The sequence below is a fragment of the Schistocerca serialis genome, chromosome 1 (assembly GCF_023864345.2).
Source record: "Schistocerca serialis cubense isolate TAMUIC-IGC-003099 chromosome 1, iqSchSeri2.2, whole genome shotgun sequence".
Taxonomy (NCBI): domain Eukaryota; kingdom Metazoa; phylum Arthropoda; class Insecta; order Orthoptera; family Acrididae; genus Schistocerca; species Schistocerca serialis.
This window is the reverse complement of record NC_064638.1, coordinates 310,098,447-310,119,694: the sequence shown is the minus strand read 5'-3', so window position 1 is coordinate 310,119,694 and position 21,248 is coordinate 310,098,447. Positions and strand designations below refer to the sequence as shown.

The window sequence follows — 21,248 nt, the reverse complement described above, 5'->3', positions numbered from 1 at the left end:
ATAAAAGTAGAAATCATAGTCATATGACTGTTGTTTTACTCAGATCATCTTCAACAATTTATATACCCTCCAATCTTTATTATATTTTATTTTAATTTTATTTATTTATTTACTTACGACATTTTGTTTAAGAAAATTCTCTGCTTCTTCTTTATTTTTGGGATTTTTAGTTATGATTTTCAGTGGTTTTATTTAGGTTTTAGCTTCAGTCCTTTAAAAGCTAAAGAATATAAGTCTTTTGGTTTTAAATACCACAGCGTCGATCTTGCTGATACTCCTAGTCGGAACAGCTCCACCTGAAATCTCTAAAATGTTTAGTTTGCTATGAAGATCGTTCGGCACAACCAGGTGCTATGTTGTATGATGTGTATGGATTGATGTGTCTAACTTTTTTATCTATGAAAAGTTTATTGCTTCTGAGATATTCTCTCGAAGAATATTGACCGTGACAAGATGCAGGTTCGCACTATCATTCCACACTGCACCTCCAATCGATCTACGTCACGTGATATCTGAAGGATTTTTGTCAAATCTTTATAAATTGATAAATACACACCTTGAATGCGTATTCTTTTCTTCAATTTAGTTTATTGTGCCATCGACTAAGTAAACATTCACAATGGAGCTTAATAGCATCGCACAACAATAGCAAAATCTCTCCAACATAAAACACACCTGATCTCCGTAACCACTTCACACAGAGTCCTCAAATATACATATTTGGTTTCTTATTCCGGGGAGATGCATCCGTAGCACGGAACGCCCAATTCTCTCAGGCAGTTTATACTACAGTTTTATAATAATTTACCACACCTGAGTCAAAGTTTTTCACCATTTACAATCCATTACAAATCCATTTCCATCACCCTCATCCACTTTATGTTTTGAACTCCTATCATCATCACTTTCTATCTCATAATCTGGACCAATATGACTGTCACCAAAAACTTCATTAATTTCTTCCAAATGCATTTGAAAGTTGAGCTGGACCTGGTAGAGACTCCACATTGTGCAAATTAATTAGGAAACACAGTCAATAATAACTATACAGTATTACACCAGAATCATCGCAATAAACATGAAATGTTGATAAACATGTCTTCGAATAATAATTGCACTTGTGTTGTGCATATGCGAGACATCAGGGCTGGTTTACTGTGAACTTACCAATGGTCAGTTAGTGCAATTGGCACCCCGCCTTCACAGCAAGAAGTCAACATTCCAACTGAGAGATACACAAAAAGAGAAAAGGTGAAATGACTGAAGAAGGTTAGGGGATGTCCACCAAAATGTTCGGCAGCCATCTCACAGAGGTTAGAGGTTAACACATTTAACATGAGTCCTTCCTCACAAATTAGAGCCTGAAATACTCCTATGGATGGTACATTGGTAGTTTGTCGTGGTAATCACTATCTGCTATTGATGAGAAATAAAGTATGCTCTATGTTATCTGTGTTGTAAGGAATGCTTGGGTCTCTCTGTACTACGCCTAGAGCATTAATTCCAGATTACACAGCTGATAACTATAGACATTGCTTAGAATGAAATGAGGCACCGGCCGGTGTGGCTGAGCGGTTCTAGATGCTTCAGTCTGCAGTCGCAGGTTCGAATCATGCCTTGGGCATGGATGTGTGTGATGTCCTTAGTCTAGTTAGGTTTAAGTAATTCAAATTTCTAGGGGACTGATGACCTCAGCTGATAAGTCCCATAGTGCTCAGAACCATTTGAACCATTTTGAAATGAGGCTTTTCTTTGTATTTACAGGAACAGAAAATGTCGTGCCAACCCAAACTTGGCAGTTGAAGCCCAATGAGCCCTTGTCTACACCAATTGCAATTATTCCTCCTTCTTCCTTTTATCTCTTCCTTGAATTTTCCACCTAGTGCACATTAATCTTATTTTCAGTCATTGCAACAATATCTTATCTGAATGAGGAAAGCACATGTATTGGAATGATTGGTCAACAAAGCTTCCTCCCGGAGGCTGCAGTAGTAGGTGTCATCAGTTGCAGCTGAGGATAAAATTTTCTAGCAGAGAACCTTCAGAATCCTCAAAGTTGTTCCTTCCACATGGAAGTTGACAGATTTTTATCTTTATGTTATACCTTCCTCCCACCTTCTTTGAGTTAGACATGTTGTGGTCACATAAAAAGGCTGTACAAAAATTTGGGAACACCAGAAGAAAGACATCCTTGAACATAAATGCAAATGCTAGGAAGCCTGCAGATTGAACTGTTGTGTTTGACCATGAATGGCACCTGTGAAAGGTCCTCAATATATTGCAAGTGTCAGCTGTGGTCATAATAGTGTTCTGTGTATGTGCATTTTCAACTTCTCGCGGCGTAATGAATAATCCATTAAATTTTGGGCATGCAGCCGCGCAAATAAAATTTCCTCTACTGATATTTCGGCCGCGTATCGTCCGGCCATCTTCAGAGTGAGTCAGTCTTGTGACTTGCTCTGAAGATGGCCGGACGATACGCGGCCAAAATATCAGTAGAGGAAATTTTATTTGCGCAGCTGCATGCCCGAAATTTAATGGAGTGTTCTGTGTAGTTGTGAGTGCATTATGTCAGAGCTAAGTGAATTCAAACATGGGCAGATTGTTAGTATTTGTATAATGGGTACTTCCATAACTAAGATAGCTAAAGTATTTGGTGTTTCAAGAGGCATAGTATTGAAGATTTATATTGCATACGTGGAGAGTGGAAAAAGTCATCTGCTAAGTCACAATGTGGACAAAATTGCATGTTGAGTGATCATGACAGATGGTGATTGAAGAGGATTGTGACAAAAAATAAGAGGACAACAGCTTCAAAAGCCACTACAGAATTGAATGCAGCACCAAAATAACACTAAGGAAGCTCTGTAAGCAGGGAATTGTAGAGTGAGCTGGAATTTTTTAAACCACTCATAAATGATGCAAATGCCTGTAACCGGAAAATGTGTTGCCATAGCCATAAAGCCTAGATTATGGAGCAATGAAACAAAATCATTTGGTCCGATGAATCTTGTTTCACGTTGTTTCCAACTTCTGGCCAAGTTTACATCCCAAGAGTGAAATATGGCTGGTGTTCGATGATGATCAGGACAGCTATATTTGGTATTCCATGGTCCCCATGGTAAGTGTGCAAGGTCGCATTACTGCCAAGGATTACATGACCATCTTGGCTGATTTGGTCCATCCCTAGGTACACTGTTTGTTCCCCAATGGGTATACCATGTTCCAAGACAATTGGGACCCTGCTCACATCATCCAGGACTGTTTTTATGACCCTGAGGGTGAATTGGCACATTTCCCTTGCCCACCACAATCACCAGATGTCCATATTATGAGCCTTTGTGATTGACTCAACAAAGGCCTCTTATCGTTATCTGCACTTGTTACTATTTTGCGGGAAGAATGGTACAAGATTCGCTTGAAAACTACACAAGACATGCATTTATATATTCTGAGAAGCCTGGAAGCTGTTTTCGAACCCAGCATTTTTCCACACCATATTAGACTTGGTAATGTATTGTGTTTCTGTAGTTTTCATATTCTTGAACACCCCTGCTGTTCTCATAACGAATCCCTTGGCGAGGAAGGAAAAAAAGTCAATCTATCAGAGCTGAGCAACAATCACCTTCAGTAATATGACAAACATTGAGGTTGTTCAGTGTTTGTGACTTGCATTTTGAATTATATTTCTTCCTTCACAAATTTCTCATTGTGAAAATTTAAAGTTTGTATTCGAGAGTTTTAGGAATTAACTTTTCCACTGCTACACTTTATTTCTATATTTATTTAGTCACAACTAGTTTTGAGGCTAAAGCCCAAAAGTGCCTTTGGTCATTGAAACCAGACATAAATTGTTATCTTATTGCCTGACATACATGGCTGTCACATCACATCTAAAATGTTTGTCTCCTCTGGTCAACGCCCAGGCAAAGAAGATCTCTCCAAACTGAGCACAAAATCTGTTCTCAATTTCAGTGGCACTGACATTGTGAAACTTTATTGCTATACTTCGAATAACAGTGATGCCAACTCAATTAATGGAGTGGAATTCAGACAAGGTACAGGGATGAATCAGATACAAACTAGACCTTTTTAAAAAAAAAAAAAAAAAAAAAAAAAAAAAAAAAAAAAAAAAATCAGAAAAATTCATGCGCACGCTTATTTTTCCATGTAGTCTCCTGAACAGGAAACACATTTTTCCCAGGCAGTTTCTTCATCCGGTTTCTGTAAAATGAACATTTCTGTTATAGCAACCGATTGTGCACAAACACTTCGACAGTGCCATCATCACCAGATCTGTGTCCTTTGACTGCTTCCTTTAGGGGGCCAAACAAATGACAATCACAGCACAGTAAGTGTGGACTGTAGGTAGGATGTTCTAGTGTGGTCCAGAACAATTGCTTAATTTTTTGTTAAGTTCGGGCAGCTGTGAGGGGTCCAGCACTTTGAGGATGCATGACACATCCCAGATTGGAAATGCACATCTCTTCTGATAAACATGTTTTGTTGACCCAAAAGTTGGCATTAGTATGCAGTGTTCACAGCCCAAGTTTCATGAAGAAATTTGATGAAGAATTCCTTTGAAATCAAAAAAGATTCTAGCAAAAACCTTGCCCCTCCCCCGAGATATGGCTTTTGGTGATGTCAGTATGCTGCATTCTAAATTGTTTCTCGTCCTCATAAAAGCTGGTTTTGCCATGAGTACACTTGATTCTTTCTCAGGGTCTTGCCCCGAACAGTACTGCAAGTCTTTAAAAAATTTCGGATGGTTTCGTGCTTTCTGTGGTGAGAAACTTGATTATAATGTGCAGCACAACAGATAATGGTGCCTCTTGCTCCAGCATTGTGACTTGGGCTAAAGAAATGGTACAACAATGTTCTAGCTATGGAGAACAAACACTGGAAATGAAAGCAACAATTAGCAGAGATCTCACATTTCTCCATTTACAAAATGAGTTTTGGAATAGCAAAAAATTGATGTAGTTTACTGTGATGTACAATACATTATCTGTCAGTGTGTATTTTACGTAACCAAGACAAGTTTTACAAATGTTAAATATTGGTATCATTCTTAAGAAATATGAAACATAGAAAATTATCTTTTTTTCGTTTTAGACATACCTCTGGGTACTTAATTATGAAGATGAATTCAGAACAGCATTCGAACTGGGTGCATCTGGAGTTATGACAGATTATCCATCGAGGCTCAAGAAGTTTCTTGAAGAAAACCCACAGTATCAGTGATATTTGTTGCTCATCATTCCATTATGCCATACCTGTTACACAATTTTTGTGTTTAATTTATATAAATGCCCTCAAGTAATTTTTGTAATTATCTTTATTATTATTATTATTATTATTATTATTATTATTATTATTATTTATTATTATCATTATCATCGGTGTACATTCTTGGCATCTGAGAATTTTGTTTCTTATCATCAGAATTTATTTTGGTAGTCTATATTTTTACAATATTTCCACAAATAATGTACAAAATGTGCCTCATTCCTAGTCACTGTTAGTAGTTTATTTCCACAAAAGGTGCCTTTATGGTTGTGGAAGATAATGCCACTTATTGAGATAATGGTGTTATTTAGTATCTCAGTAGTCTATTGTGCAGAAAGAGCTGCCATGAAAGAAATATTGTTCTGATACTTGTTTTCAAGGGACCAGACAGTATATTACATTGTTCCAGAATGAGATTTTCACTCTGCAGTGGAGTGTGTGCTGATATGAAACTTCCTGGCAGATTAAAACTGTGTGCGCGACCGAGACTCGAACTCGGGACCTTTGCCTTTCGCCGGCAAGTGCTCTACCAACTGAGTTACCAAAGCACAACTCACGCCTGGTCCTCACAGCTTTACTTCTGCCAGTATCTCGTCTCCTGCCTTCCAAACTTTACAGAAGCTCTCCTAGGTTCGCAAGAGAGCTTCTGTAAAGTTTGGAAGGTAGGAGACGAGATACTGGCAGAAGTAAAGCTGTGAGGACCGGGCGTGAGTTGTGCTTTGGTAATTCAGTTGGTAGAGCACTTGCCCGCGAAAGGCAAAGGTCCCGAGTTCGAGTCTCGGTCGGGCACACAGTTTTAATCTGCCAGGAAGTTTCATATTACATTGTTGTTTTGTTTGCAGTATTGATAAAGTGATATAGTTAATTCCTTATGTGTAGTACACATATGTTGTACAAGCACAGTTTACTGATACAACACTTAATATCTCATTGCTTGTTTTCATTTTATCAATCAGAAATATTTACACAAGAGTATCCTTGATGTTTAATATTTCCTGAGTCATTGTACTCACTGCTTGTCACGTTTTTTTCCTACTCCATTCACAGACAGGATAGATCAGCTGATAATTTGTACTGTGGCTTTTAGTAAAGACTGTTATGGAAGAGTATCATTAGTTTAAACAAATTAGTATTTTGTTAGGATAAGTGACCTTAAAACAAGTAATATCTATTGATTTAAAATACACATGTACTTACAAACATTAGAAGTAGAGGCCACAGTTTGTTTAGCATTTGCACCATATGTCCTGTATTAAATTTTCTCAAATAGCTACTTCATTAAAATTACAGTTTACAATAAAAATTTGTTCTCCACAATTCACCAAGTAGGAGAAGTTGTTAGAAAAAGATTTACATAAACTATACAATATCTGCATTAGGAGGTACTGAGTGCTAGCACACAGCAAATATTGACAATTTAACTCATTAAAAAGGAGGAAACTCTGTAGTATGTACTTTGTAATGTCTCTATAAATTTGATCAATGTATCACTGACAAAGTAATTTGATTACTGAGTCATAGCTCTTCTTTCATATTCTCCAACTATTTCATGCACAATGTGTCTATAGCAGTTACAAAGTTTGTTAGTTCTGTGCAAAGCTAGATTATTTTCTGTTGAATAGTACATTATATTTTCTCTTGAGAATAAGAGCATTTTTTTCCTTCTAGCTAGTTATAAAAGGTATTATAATGTCAGACTTAAACATTTAAGATTTCTGAATTGCATATTCCATAACTGCCTGATGTTCAATGCCAAACTAATGTTCACAATTTTTTAATCGGTTTTGAGATCACTCTTCTCTTTTTTTCATTATTAACAGTTCTAGTCATTCGGTGATTTTTTTGTTCTGGTCCATTATTATTATTATTATTATTATTATTATTATTATTATTATGAACTCGTAAAACAGCGGCAATCAGTTCCAGAAGTCTTTCCTGGCATTTGGTACCAAAGAATCTGCACTGACTAATAAGTAGGAAATCATGTGATGCAAATGTCAGTTAAACACTGACAAGTCTGGGATGGAATAACAACAGTGTTATGAAAAGAATAGATTGCTACTCACCATATAGAGAAGATGAGCACAACAAAAAGTTTGCTATACATTTTAACTTGTGGTCAAAAGGCCTTCTTTTGAAGTAGAAAACACACACACATTCACACTAGTACAACTAACATACAAATGAACGCTGTCTCTGGAATCAGATCACAGCAGCCAGAGACAGTGATCACATGTGTGTGAGTTGTACTTGTGTGAGTGTGTGTGGATGTTTTCTACTTAACAGGAAGATCTTTTGGCTGGAAGCACAAATGTCTGTTAGGAAGATATTTAATTGCTTTTAAAACTGGGCTTCACTTTTCATCTATTAACTTATTCAGTAGGTGCTCCTGCTCTACAATATGATTAGGAATAAACGTAAGACTAAGCTTTAATATGTCAGTGACTTCATGGGTACATCTCAAGTTGTCTTCACCACTTATCTCCCCTTTTCAAGCACAACACTATCCCTTTCACCTTATTTGCTCCCCATTCATATTCTTATTTCCAAATCTCATATCTTCATTTTCTTTGTTTTAGCCGTTCTCTTCTCATCTTGGAAGTTCTTCATCATACCCCCTCCCCTCTCCCCCCCCCCCCCCACCCCCCACCCCACCCCCCCCAAAAAGAGGAACTTATTTCAACCTACCTTATATTTCTGTTCCCTCACCTCTGCTGTTCCTTTTTAACCCACATTCCCTCATTTCACTCATTTTCTTTAACTTTTCATGCCCATCATTGTTGTACATGTAAATATTATATGAGAGGTATAGATGAACACAATTTATAAAGTGCATGGCATTATTCAGCTGCTTTGGAAAGCACAATATTAATTTATGGGGATAATTGTATATTTTTTCAGATATATGATGATATTTTGATTAGGGAAATTATCGTTTTGCAGTCTTTGTTACTAATGTGGCAGAATATTGCCAACCACAAAGCACAGCTTTTATTATATTTGCAATTCTAATAATCAGTCCGTCCAAGACTATAACTGACTCAAGTTTCCATTATCCATAATGTACATTGTGCTGTTTTGTATTAAATTATTCATCTTTCATTTCTTTAAGTGTGTGATAGTACTATAGTAAAAGTATTGTAATGAACTGATTTTCACAGTGTGTGATCCTTAAAACTATTTTGAAACTGTTGTCCTGTGATATGGAATTTCACATGTTGTTTGTGTCACACAACTTTCCTCCTAATCTATCACTTGTAATGGCAGTTAATAAAAAAAGTATGAAATGAATTTTTTGTTTGTTTTACTGCTTCCTTTAAGTGTGTAATAAGTATCTTGCTTGTAGGACCTGATCACAAAAAAGTTGTGTACCAAGTATAATTTCCATGCTATGGAAAACAGGTTTTTCTGTACTGATTATTATGATAATTATTGCTTATTTAATTACAAAATACTGTGCAAGTCAGCTGAAACTAAGAAAGGGGAAATATAAAACCAAAACTACAATACATCTTTTAGAGAATAAAGTTATAAATAGAAATGATTACAATAGCCTAGTGTAATGCTTAATTTGAAACAAGGAACAAGAGAACAAAGACTTTAGTTTGACATGTCATTGACACCTGCTCATTTGAGATGGACGACATCCCACTTGGGCAATGAAGGGAACGAAATCAACAGTGGCTGGTTTAAAGGATCCATATAAGCATTTTCAAAAATGATTGAAATGATTGCCAGACACCTTAAATTTTGAGTAGAGATGAGAATTTGACCACGAATCCTCTTGAATGTACCATAAATAGACAAACAACACTCATCTACCTATATAGTCAACTTTCAGATCATAAAAAGATAACAGAAGCAGTCAGCTCCGAGCATAAACTAGTAAGAATTTGGAGAGCTGAGTGGTGAGGAGTGATGCTGGGAAACAAGCCCTGCATTCCTCTCGCTGGGCCAGTAGGATTTGCACTCCTGCAGAAGCTGGACTGGCACACAGTCATGGGAATGACCATTTCCTTCTGGTGTAATGAGAGCTGCACGAGAGCCCCATGATGGAGCAGGATTAGTCTGTTCACTTATTCTAAAATAAGAAAAGAAAACAATGCACAATTCACAAAACACAGCATTTGGTAGTGACTGCAGCACAATTATTTTTTTAGGTTGGCAGCAGATGTGGATCCACAGTTGCCACCATGGTAGTGGTGGCTCTGCGTCTCGTCTCTCAGAGCAGGGTGCCCTGATGCAAGATTAAACAGTGGATCCTGTAGAGCATTCAGTATGGGACCCGAAGTGTCACAACCCCATGGTGGTAGTGCTGCGATACTAAAGCAAAATGATTTCAGTACAAAAAAGGCTAGGTATTTACATGCTCATGATCTGCACTTTCTTTGGCTCTGCTATGCATTGTTGCAAGTATACTAAACACTTCCATGATTGCTGGAGTGGAAAGGCTTCTGCCTTTTTCTGCTTAGGTGCTGCTGTGTCAACTATTTCCACACGTAGCCTATCTAGCTTGCCTCGCAATGTGCAACAGCTGTGTTATGTTTTGTAAGGCTTAATATCCATGGTCATCTGTATCTGGCTCTACTGTAATCTACTTCCTACTTTGTGTTGCACATTTTTGACTAAATTTGGTCGGTACGCTACAGTATGATTATAAAATACGTCTCTCTCTCTCTCTCTCTCCATCTGGTGACCCCTACACACAAATAATAATTGCATTTTACCTTGGTAATTCAGCTATAAAGAGTTATGTATCTTCTTCACTGGACAGATTATGGTATTCAGTTACACTGTTGAATTCTGTATTTTCTTTAACATATGTACAGTAATAAGTATCTTGCTTGTAGCATCTGATCACAAAAAAGTAGTGTACCAATTATAATTTTCATGACTAGATATTTTCCTACATTACACATTACAAGCTTGAACTGAGGTAATTCCAACATATCTTGTTTAAGCCCGTATTTGGTAAAGGATAGGGCAGAAATATTCAGATTATTTAATGTTATTTTTATTTCATTAAGTTTATTGGACAGCAATTGAACATTCTGATGGAGCAATTTAAAATTAGGTACGGGGAATATATCATTTGTTGCTTGCCCATTTACCTCACTTTTTACACTAGTGCCTCTATTGGATGAAAAATACTCATTTTTTCCAGTGATGGTATTTTTGGTACTTGGCTGATGCATTTCTCCATCTCTTATCTTCTGCTTCTGACATCAATATGTATGCAGAACTATTGCTGTTGGTGTTGATTTGCTCTCAATTCTGATGATAATAATCTTATGACTGGAATGTTCACAGCAACTTACTATCTGTTTTACCTACATATTCATGATGATCCTCCTCATGTTACATCATTTTCTGCTGCTGGTGATAGTACCCTATATTTGCTGGACCACAAATCTTTTATCTTCTTTTCATTCTGCTTCACTAACCTCCATCCTCCACCCCATCCCCTCCCCCGTTTTTATACTGAGACTTTAATTTCAATTTTCATCTTGTCTAACTTGCCTACTGCATTAAGACATCTGACATTCCACACTTTGATTTGCAATACAGCACCCTTCCATTAATTATTCAGCCTTTTTCTCATGGTTGTCTGCTTGTTGGCACTCGTCTCCCAGGGATTCAGATAGGGTGCTAATCTAGAATTTTCAGCAATGGAAAGGATATCATGACACCTTTTCAATTACAGTCCATTTGCTCTGTGGATACATATTGTATCTCTTTGATACAGTGGTTTCCATTACCTTCTGCATCAATATGCTATCGATCATTGCTGATTCTTCCATCTATTAGCGGCAGTTTCCCATCCCAAAGGTAAGAGGGTACGCTAAACCTTTGTTAGCTCCCCCTAGCTCTTTACCAAAGCTATTTGTAGAATGAAGGTGACCCCAAAACTGGAAGTTTTTGGCCATCATTGCTTATGGTGTTTAATCGAAATTCAAACAGTCAATGGGGCTGAACTCTGGACCCAAGATGTTTTGATTACTAGTCAGGGACATTACCCTAGACATCCACTAAGAGAAAGACTGACTTCACAAACGCAAGTGTAAATGTATGAAAGAAATAGTTTTCCCCTGCAGTTAAGTGCTCACATAAACATAGTCTTTGGACCCAGGTCCACAGTTGTAGCACAAAGTCAAGTACTGATACTATTGGTAGCACACTTATCTTTTGTAATGCACAAACTGTGATGTTGTCTAAGTTGTTGAGAGTTTGCTATGATTACAATTCTTAAATTAATTTCTTGACAAATCTTCCTCTCAAATTTTCAGATAAATGCATTTGAAACATTATACTTCTCTGATTTACAATTTTATGAATATTGTGCCAAAATGATGTACAAAGTACTGATGGAGTCAGGAGGAGCAGGAAAATGCCAGACAGCCAGCCAGAAATTCCAAATGACTTGATTGTGGCTTCTCACCGTGATTCATTACAGACAGTGTCAGTGTGAGTGTGGCTGTGGCATTCCACAGTCTCCTATGTGCATAGCATCCATCAATGCTGAGAGACTGTTTCCACACCTTACCAGACCAGCTAGCTTTGCAATGTTATGACAGCTGTGTTATATTTTGTAAGGTATAGCATCTGTGCTAGCCTGTGGCTGATACTGGTCCAATATAAGTCCTAGACCAGGTCCTTCGGGTTACCTTAAACTAAGTTACTCTTATGTAACTAGAATGACAAGTTCTGTGGTGGCTGCTGCAACTGGCGCGGTCTGCTGTCTATTGAAGATTCAGTTACAGTCTCCTCTTCTGCCTCATAGGCTTTGGGAATCCAATCTATCAGGATTTGAACAATGGCTAGGTCCAAACTTTGTCTTTTGTTTTGCTTCTTGTACATGCAAATAAAGGCTATGCTTAGCAAGTAAGTGTCACTGTGGCACCTGGTATGGAAGTGATCGGTGTTTTGCTATGGTACTGATTTTCCAGTACTGAGTCACATACTGCACCAATGTCTCCACAGAGATTTATCCCTCTTGCTCATTAATGATTTTGTCTGTGGACTGAATTATCTCGGGTCCTAATGTCTGGTTCAATGTAGTCAGATTTGTGGCTGGTAACACATCCACTGGTTCCTCCGGCCAATACAATTGAGGCTGCAGAATGCATAGACAGATTATTTTTGAAACTGTGGCAGGCAGATGGAAAGGAGATCCCACTATTTCAAATGGTGTCCCATTCATTAACAATCCGCTCCCATTCAGCTCCAATCATTTTGCTATCGTGTTTTTCCCCTTTTCAAAACAACTGGCTACTACTATCACTTTATCAAAGGTGGAGTACAGCCAATGTGCCTCAACATGCTAGAAATAGAACTCAGGCCTAATCACATCTTTCTTGCAATCATTTCCAATTTTCTGACTCACCAGTATCTTCCCTGTACAGGGGTTCTGACCTTCTGTAACTGCTCTGTTTGGGCAAACTCTAACTTCACCTCTGTAATACTTCTGCAACTCCATTTCTTCGATTTTCATATGCCTGCTCATCATCCTCAATCAGTACAAACCACTGTACCTTCACTATGACAAACTTTTTCAGTATACCCCACTTAATGGGGTATGCATGGACTACATACACTACGTGATCAAAAGTATCCCGACACCTGGCTGAGCGAGCAGGGTGGCGCAATGGCTAGCACACTGTACTCGCATTCAGGAGGACAGAGGTTCAATCCCGCAACTGGCCATCCTGTTTAAGGTTTTCCGTCATTTCCCTAAATCGCTCCAGGCAAATGCCGGATGGTTCCTTTGAAAGGGCATGGCCAGCTTCCTATCCCGTCCTTCCCTAATCCAATGAGACCGATGACCTCGCTATCTGGTCTCGTCCCTCAAACAGCCCAACTCAACCCACACCTGGCTGAAAATGACTTATAAGTTCGTGGCGACCTCCTTCGGTAATGCTGAAATTCAATATGGTGTTGGCCCACCATAGCCTTGATGACAGCTTCCACTCTCACAGGCATACATTCAATCAGGTGCTGGAAGGTTTCTTGGGGAATGGCAGCCCATTCTTCACAGAGTGCTGCACTGAGGAGAGGTATCGATGTCAGCCGGTGAGGCCTGGCACGAAGTTGGCGTTCCAAAACATCCCAGAGGTGTGCTATAGGATTCAGGTCAAGACTCTGCAGGCCAGTCCATTACAGTGAGGTTATTATCATGTAAGCACTCTGCCACAGGTTGTGCATTATTAACAGGTGTTCGATCGTGTTGAAAGATGCAATCACCATCCCCGAATTAATCTTCAACAGTAGGAAGCAAGAAGGTGCTTAAAACATCAATTTAGGCCTGTGCTGCAATAGTGCATGCAAAACAAGAAGGTGTGCAAGCTCCCTCCATGAAAAACACTACCACACCATAACACCACCACCTCTGAATTTTACTGTTGGCACTACACATGCTGGCTGATGATGCTCACCAGGCATTCACTATACCCACACCCCCCCATCGGATCGCCACATTGTGTACCGTGATTCGTCACTCCACACAACGTTTTTCCACCGATCAATCGTCCAATGTTTATGCTCCTTACGCCAAATGAAGTGTCGTTTGGCATTTACCAGTGTGATGTGTGGCTTATGAGCAGCCACTCAACCTAGAAATCCAAGTTTTCTCACCTCCCACCTAACTATCATAGTACTTGCAGTAGATCCTGATGCAGTTTGGATTTCCTGTGTGATGGTCTGGATAGATGTCTGTTTATTACACATTACGGTCCTCTTTAACTGTCGGCAGTCTCTGTCAGTCAACAGACGAGGTCAGCCTGTACGCTTTTGTGCTGTACATGTCCCTTCGTGTTTTTATTTCACTATCACATCATAAACAGTGGACCTATGGATGTTTAGGAGTGTGGAAATCTTGTGTACAGATGTATGTCACAAGTGACACCCAATCACCTGACCACATTCGAAGTCTATGAGTTCCACAGACCATCCCCCCTGCTCTCTCACGATGTCTAATGACTACTGAGGTCGCTGATATGGAGTACGTGGCAGTAGGTTTCAGCACAATGTACCTAATATGAAAAACATATGTTTTTGGGGGTGTCCAAATACTTTTGATCATGTAGTGTAACATTGGTACTGTGCCTGCTTCCCTCTGACTGGAAGGGAAACTGAAATGTACATCTTTGCTTCATTGGTCCTTACTTTCATGATGGCTAGGTTAAAATAAAAATGTAAGTTTTTGTGACTAGGTTCTGAAGTCAACCATAATCCTGGTGGAAGCTCCTTTTGCTCTTCCTGTAGCCCCTCTACGTACTGATCTGGTGACGACAAGTTTAATCCTGGTCTTCCTCTTGCAGCTTTCTGCATAGCTTCCAACAACTCTGATACTTGCCCATGTGCATCCCACATGCTGTTTTCCAAGAATCGTAACCATTTGTCACCACTAGTTCCATACCCAGTAATTTTTCTTTGGTTTGTAATGTTCTAATGTTCTGGTTCACCGATTCCTCCACAGTTTTCGCATACTTCACTACTGTCCCAGTCAGCTAGTGTAGTAACCAAGTATTGTTTAAAAACATCTTTCTCCAAACTTGCAATCTGTGTGGTGTGCCACTCATTTTCTGCATTGTTTCCTTTTATCCAGTGTTTCATTTCTTCTACTGTGTCATTCATCCTCCATGTGTCCTCGTCAGCTGCTCCAAACGCACTTTTCAGAAGTCAGCCCCAACATCGATCCCACCCGTCCTTTGTGGTAGATTCTTTTATGTGTGTGTCTATTTTTTGTTTGTCTGTTGTCGATGTATTATGCTCGCAGTAAAAGGTCGTAACAACGTGATAAAATTGTCTCTGATAGTGCTGTTAAAAGAATTAATGTTTGTTGCGCATATGAAGAGTCTTGGGAGAGACGGCTGGACATTTTTAGCAACTATTCATACGTGAGATTGCAGGTTCGAGTGCTGTTGTCCACGTCTCTTCCCGTACACGTCGCATTCAATCTGAAACAATTCTGCTATTTCAATACTTCCAAAAATACTAATAAAGGTTGTGATGCTCACCTTTGTTCTCATGAAATAATAACATTTTATTGTGTCTCTTGTACAATTCTCCACAAAACATCAAAAAAAGCGAACAGAAAACTCTAGTTACCCTTAGTTACGAGTAAACCACAGAGAGAGTAATATTCCGAGTCAACGATATAATTATCATAGAGTCTCTCAGATTACATCTTTGCCACTTAGCTTTCTCACAGTCGATTCAGTACATCACATATTTATTACACTACACCTTGTCACAAGGTGTACCTAACCTGAGGACAGCGATACCGACTACCCTTTCCTCTCCAATAAGTCTGGTGCTGGTCCACAGCAGTTCATTTTGCCTACACTATGCCTTCACTATACTTATACGTAACAAATGCAACACATAATTCTACTCTTGTCTCCAAGGTCTTAATGTGAACAGACTACTTCTTATTGGTTTGTCCAAAACCTTCTGTTCACTTTTCTGTGCCTTCTCTTTCACTTTTCCTTTCTGGTCTGACTCCCCAATTCATGAGGTAACTTCCAGACTCCCCTGAAATGGTTTCAAATGTTCCACGTGTACAGTTTTCATCCTTGTTAGCAAATGAATCTTGACATTCAATGGTGAAATAGTTTCCACAATTTGGTATGTCCCTTGATCCTTGTAAAACAACTACTTCATCTTCCCCTTTTTGAGTGTAAAAAGCCAATAACATTGCCTCTTGACCATCATTGCAGCACCTTAGCTGTACAGCGCACTGCTTCCTCTAGCTTTTCCAGTGCCCTTGTACTAGCCTTGTGGACCTTGCTCCATATTTCCTTTATCACTCACGAACTCTTCAACCAATTCTTCTGTCTTACCTTTTTTGGATTTTAACATACAGAATCTTATGATCATATACTACCTCATATGGTGAAAATCCTATATCCGTGTGCTGTTATATGGCTACTCTGCAAATCACATTTATGTGCCTGGCAGAGGGTTTATCGAACCATCTTTACAATAATTCTCTGTTGTTGCTCTCTCAAACATGGAAAAAAACTTACATCTATAGAGTGCTCTGATTTCCTTTATTTTATTATGATGACTGTTTCTCCCCATTTGAGTAAGTCAATAAAATAATTTAGCATTCGGAGTACAAAGTTGATAATTGAAATTTCATGAGAGGATCCCACCACAATGAGAAATGCCTTTGTTTTAGTAATGTCCACCCCATATCTTGTATCGTATCCTTGACACTCTCCCCCCTATTTCTCAATAATACAAAACATGCTGCCCTTCTTTGAACTTTCTCGATATACTCTGTTAATCCTATCTGGTAAGGATCCCATACAATGTTGCAGTGCTCCAAAAGAGGATGGACAACGTAGTGGTGGCAGTCTCTTTATTGAAGTTTAATGGATTCCTTTCAGCGTTCATGTGGATGACCTCACACTTTTAATTATTTAGGGTCAGCTGCCAGTTTTTGCACCATACAGATATGTAAATCAGTTTGCAATTTGTTTTGATCTTCTGATGACTTCACTGACAATTGTGAAGTATGGTATTAAAAGGGTGTTTGGGGGAGGGGGGGGGGGGAGGTTGGGAACTGGCAGCTGATAGGAGGATAGGAAGAAAGAGAACGTGATCTGACAGTTTTATCAACAACACCAAAAACAGGTATCTACCACTACAAGAGTTAAGTGGAGAAGCACCTCAGGTAGAATGAGGAGCAGGAAATGTGCAACACACTTCAACAGAGACCAAGAAGCCTAGGAATGTGCAAAGTGTTAGGAAGAAGAAAGTGCTGCTGCTAAGTAGTAGCCATGGGCGAGGTGTAGACCCTCAGTTACAGGAAAGTTTAGGGACAGTGTTCCAGACCACCAGTATTTACAAGCCAAATGCAGGTATAAGTCAAGCAATAGAGGACTTACGGTCTTCATGTAAGGACTTTACACAAGAGGACGGTGTAGTGATAGTGGGTGGGGCAGGAAACAGTTTGGACAGGGATGGAGCATATGACATAGGTGGTGACCTGGACAATATAGCTTCCCTAACTCACGGCACCAACGTACACTTTGTTGAGCTGTTCTGGTACCTTGATGGAGCTGTGAGTGAATCAATGTGGGGTTGAGGATGGCTCTGAGGGCAGCCAACATTGTTCATGTTTCTATGGTGCCCATTGGGGCTATCAGCAGATGGCGTATCAGTAGGTGTGGCCTACACCTAAACAGGACTGGGAAGGGAAGATTGGAGCAGCTGATTCATGATGATAGGATTCTCGGACCACACATGGTCAAATACCTGTTGTCGTGGATAGGAAAACTTAGTCTTTTTTAGGATAAATCCAGACAATAAGTTCCCCTGCATAAAGAGTATCTCCAGCAGTTTAAAAAATACTGAAACAATCACTCACAAGGCAGATTTTAACACTACAAATATCACACATGCCAGATGTCACAAAGAAAAAAAAAACCTGGGAAGAGTAACATGGGGCATTTCACAGACTTAACAATCCTCCATCAAAACATGCAATCAATAAAAAATAAAATACAACTATTAGAAGTTGAGCTCCAATCTTCGAACTGCACATTAGTTTGTGTTACTGAGCACTGGTGTAGAGACACAGAAATCCAACATGTAGTATTATCATTGTATGAAAGGGCAAACTCTTACTGCAGAACTACTTCAATGGGTGGAGGATCATGCATTTATATCAGAAAAGGAATGCAGTTCAAATCAAGACATGACCTAAGTACAGTAAGTGAAGACAAACACTTTGAAATTATCAGGACTTGATATCACCACGAAATTAATCATTTTGTGTGTGTATAGATCTCCCAGTGGTAGCGTGAACATTTTTTTCAATAAATTAACAGAAGTTCTAGATAAAGTCTCAAGTACAAACATCAACATAATTCTGTGTGGGGACATTAACATCAACACTAATATCATAAATTAATCCAGTAGCACCCTCATAAATATTCTTCAAAGTTTTGGCATGTCCCTATTGGTCAATAGTGCTACAAGGGTTACTGCAATGACTGCATCAGTAATTGACCATGTGGCCACAAATATGGACAGGGAAAAATTTGATGTAGCTGTAAAAGATCTCGGACTATCACACAATCTCTGTCAAATAACAACAGTAAAATCAGGCATTGAATCATTCCCTAAACTACAAGCCTACAAACAACACCTTATCATAAATCAAGATAAAAGCTTTTTCAAAAGAACTAGCAAAACAAAGCTTGGATGAAGTGTATAAGGAAACCAATGTGAATAAGAAATTCTCTAAATTCTCCACATTATTTAAATTATTTCCAGAAGTATGTATGTCTGTATCAACATCTCACAGAAACAGCAGGTATTAAGAAGTCCTCACAAACACTTAAATATCTCAGATCTATGAAAGAGAGTCGCAATGATCCAGAATTCTTAAATTTCTGTCATAGATATAAAAAGATCTATAGGAAGGAGGTGATTGCTGTAAAAAAAGTCATTTAATGACAAGATAATACATAATGCAGAGAATAAAAGAAAGCAGTCTGGGATGTTATAAAAAAGGAAATGGGGAGAGGCAAAAAAATGCAGAATAACATACAGGTAAGGGAGGGGGATAAGGTAATAAATGATCCACAACACTTAGCAAACTATGTAAACAATCATTTTTCAAGTATTGCAGAGAAGTTACAGCAAAAATTCCCCAAAACAAATATAACACCTGTAAATAATGTTGCACTAAATACAATGATGTTACTTCCAACCACAGAGAATGAAGTCAATAAAACTGGTCAAAAACTAAAAAAAAAAAAGTAACTAGGCTTAGATGAAGTACCAATGTGTATCGTGAAACAATGCGTAGGTATTATACAAGGCCCCTTAACAAGTAAAATAAATGTATTCTTAACATCAGGGACATTTCCAGAGCAGTTAAAACAGGCAATATTTGTACCTTTGCTTAAGAAAGGTAATGCAGAAAACACAGAAAATTACCAGCCCATTTCCCTGCTGTCACCATTCTCAAAAATAATAGGAGCAATTATGAGAGACAGATTAATGAATTACCTGAATAAATACAATCTTTTAAGTGAATCACAGTTTGGTTTCTGAAGTGGCAAAAATACGGATCCAGCCATAGTAGAATTCATTTTGGGGAACAAATGCACAAAACATGAACACAACTTTCAAACTCCAGAAAAGAGCCATAAGAATAATAACCAAAAATAGTAGTTGAGGTGAAACTTCCTGGCAGATTAAAACTGTGTGCCAGACCGAGACACGAACTAAAGATCTTTGCCTTTCGTGAGCAAGTGCTCTACCAACTGAGCTACCCAAGCATGACTCACGACCTGTCCTCACAGCTTCAGTTCTGCCAGTACCTCGCCTCCTACCTTCCAAACTTCACAGAAATTCTCCTCCGAACCTTGCAGAACTAGCACTCCTGGAAGAAAGGATATTGTGGAGACATGGCTTAGCCACAGCCTGGGGGATGTTTCCATAATGAGATTTTCACTCTGCAGCAGTGTGTGCACTGATATGAAACTTCCTGGCAGATTAAAACTGTGTGCCAGACTGAGACTCAAACTCAAGATATTTGCCTTTCGCAGGAAAATGCTTTACCAACTGAGCTACCCAAGCACAACTCACAACCCGTCCTCACAGCTTCAATTATGCCAGTACCTGAGAGGGCTCATGATCCAATTGCTCAAAATAATTTGAAGAGAATGAGTTTAGCAGAATTTCGGACGATGTTTGATGCTTACCTCTGAATTTAAACATGTCTTTTTGCCAACATATCGAGGGTAAATTGAAGTCACCACCAACTATAATTGTATGAGTTGGGTTCGTCTTTGAAATTAGACTCAAGTTTTATTGAACCTTTCAGCAATTTTATCAACTGCGTTGTGAGGTCAGTAAAAGAATCTAATTATTATTTAATTGAGCATTTACCGAGTCTAACTAAAGACTATGGGTATCTATTTTTTACTTAAAGCCACACTTAGTTCCTTTCTTAAAGTAGCATTTTGTGTTTTGATTAGATTTACTAACTCTGGCCAGTCTGGCCCTTCTTTACTAATTTTCATAGCCACGCCTAGTTCTAAAGTTTCTCCAACATGCTGTTCCTGATCCATAATTTTACAAGCTTTAGCCCTAGTGAGCATCTAAAAATTAACTTATAAGTATAGTAACTACACTAATAATGTTCATTCAACAGCTTATACCACGTTGTATTAATACAATAAAGTTATGTTTTACGCTCACCCGGCACAGAATTTGGGCTGCGTCATTGAGCGGATGTGTGATCAGCACCGGTGAACAGCAACTGGTGCCGGCAGCATCGGATACTGGTTTCTGCATCTGCATACCCACGATGTGTGAGAACGGTATACTCCCCACACCAGATCATCTTAATCATATAGTTCTAGGTGTATCTCTTCTTAGTCTAATATGTCAAGATCATCTCTCCGGTTTTTCTCATTTTGGTTTTTTCACTACTTCTCCTTTATTTACATTTACAAATTTTCTCCATCGGATATTTAGGCAGAATCCAATTCCATGAAATGGTTCTTTTGTCTTATGCTCGGTTGCTACAACAACACTTGACAGCTTTTGCTCTCGTTTTTGTCTCAAAATTCCTTTTTCCCTCGGTCCTTTCACACCGGTCACCACATTCTAATGTTTTTGACGACAAGAATGTGAAAAGTTGGATTGCTACCTTCTCACTTCTTTTACATGTGTATACTTACTTGATATGCACAGCCCATCTTCTTCTCTGGATAGCCGGCTATGTCAGTCTCCAAAAACTTCTTCTCCGAAGAATGATGCTAGTGAAAGGAATATATATGATCACTCTCTCTCTCTCTCTCTCTCTCTCTCTCTCTCTCTCTCTCTCTCTCTCTCTCTCTCTCTCTCTCTACTAATGAAATAAGTAGGTACTCAAAGAATACTTTTAGTTCACTGTTGGTGTGTTTCAACTTCCATAAAGAACAAAATTA

General features: G+C 38.7%; 1 protein-coding gene across 2 annotated transcripts in view; it reads left to right on the top strand.

Annotated features, from left to right (window-relative positions):
• The window catches only part of LOC126469408 (lysophospholipase D GDPD1-like), a 171,261-nt gene that overhangs the window by 129,367 nt on the left and 20,646 nt on the right, over positions 1-21,248 (top strand). The window contains exon 7 of one of the 2 annotated variants that reach the window (XM_050096630.1): positions 5,116-5,821. The exons of the other annotated variant lie outside the window; for it this stretch is intronic. Within the exon in view, the coding sequence (XP_049952587.1) occupies positions 5,116-5,244 (129 nt within the window). The 3' untranslated portion in view covers positions 5,245-5,821. Of the gene's footprint in view, positions 1-5,115; positions 5,822-21,248 lie in introns of those variants that run through there. 2 annotated transcript variants of the gene reach the window in all.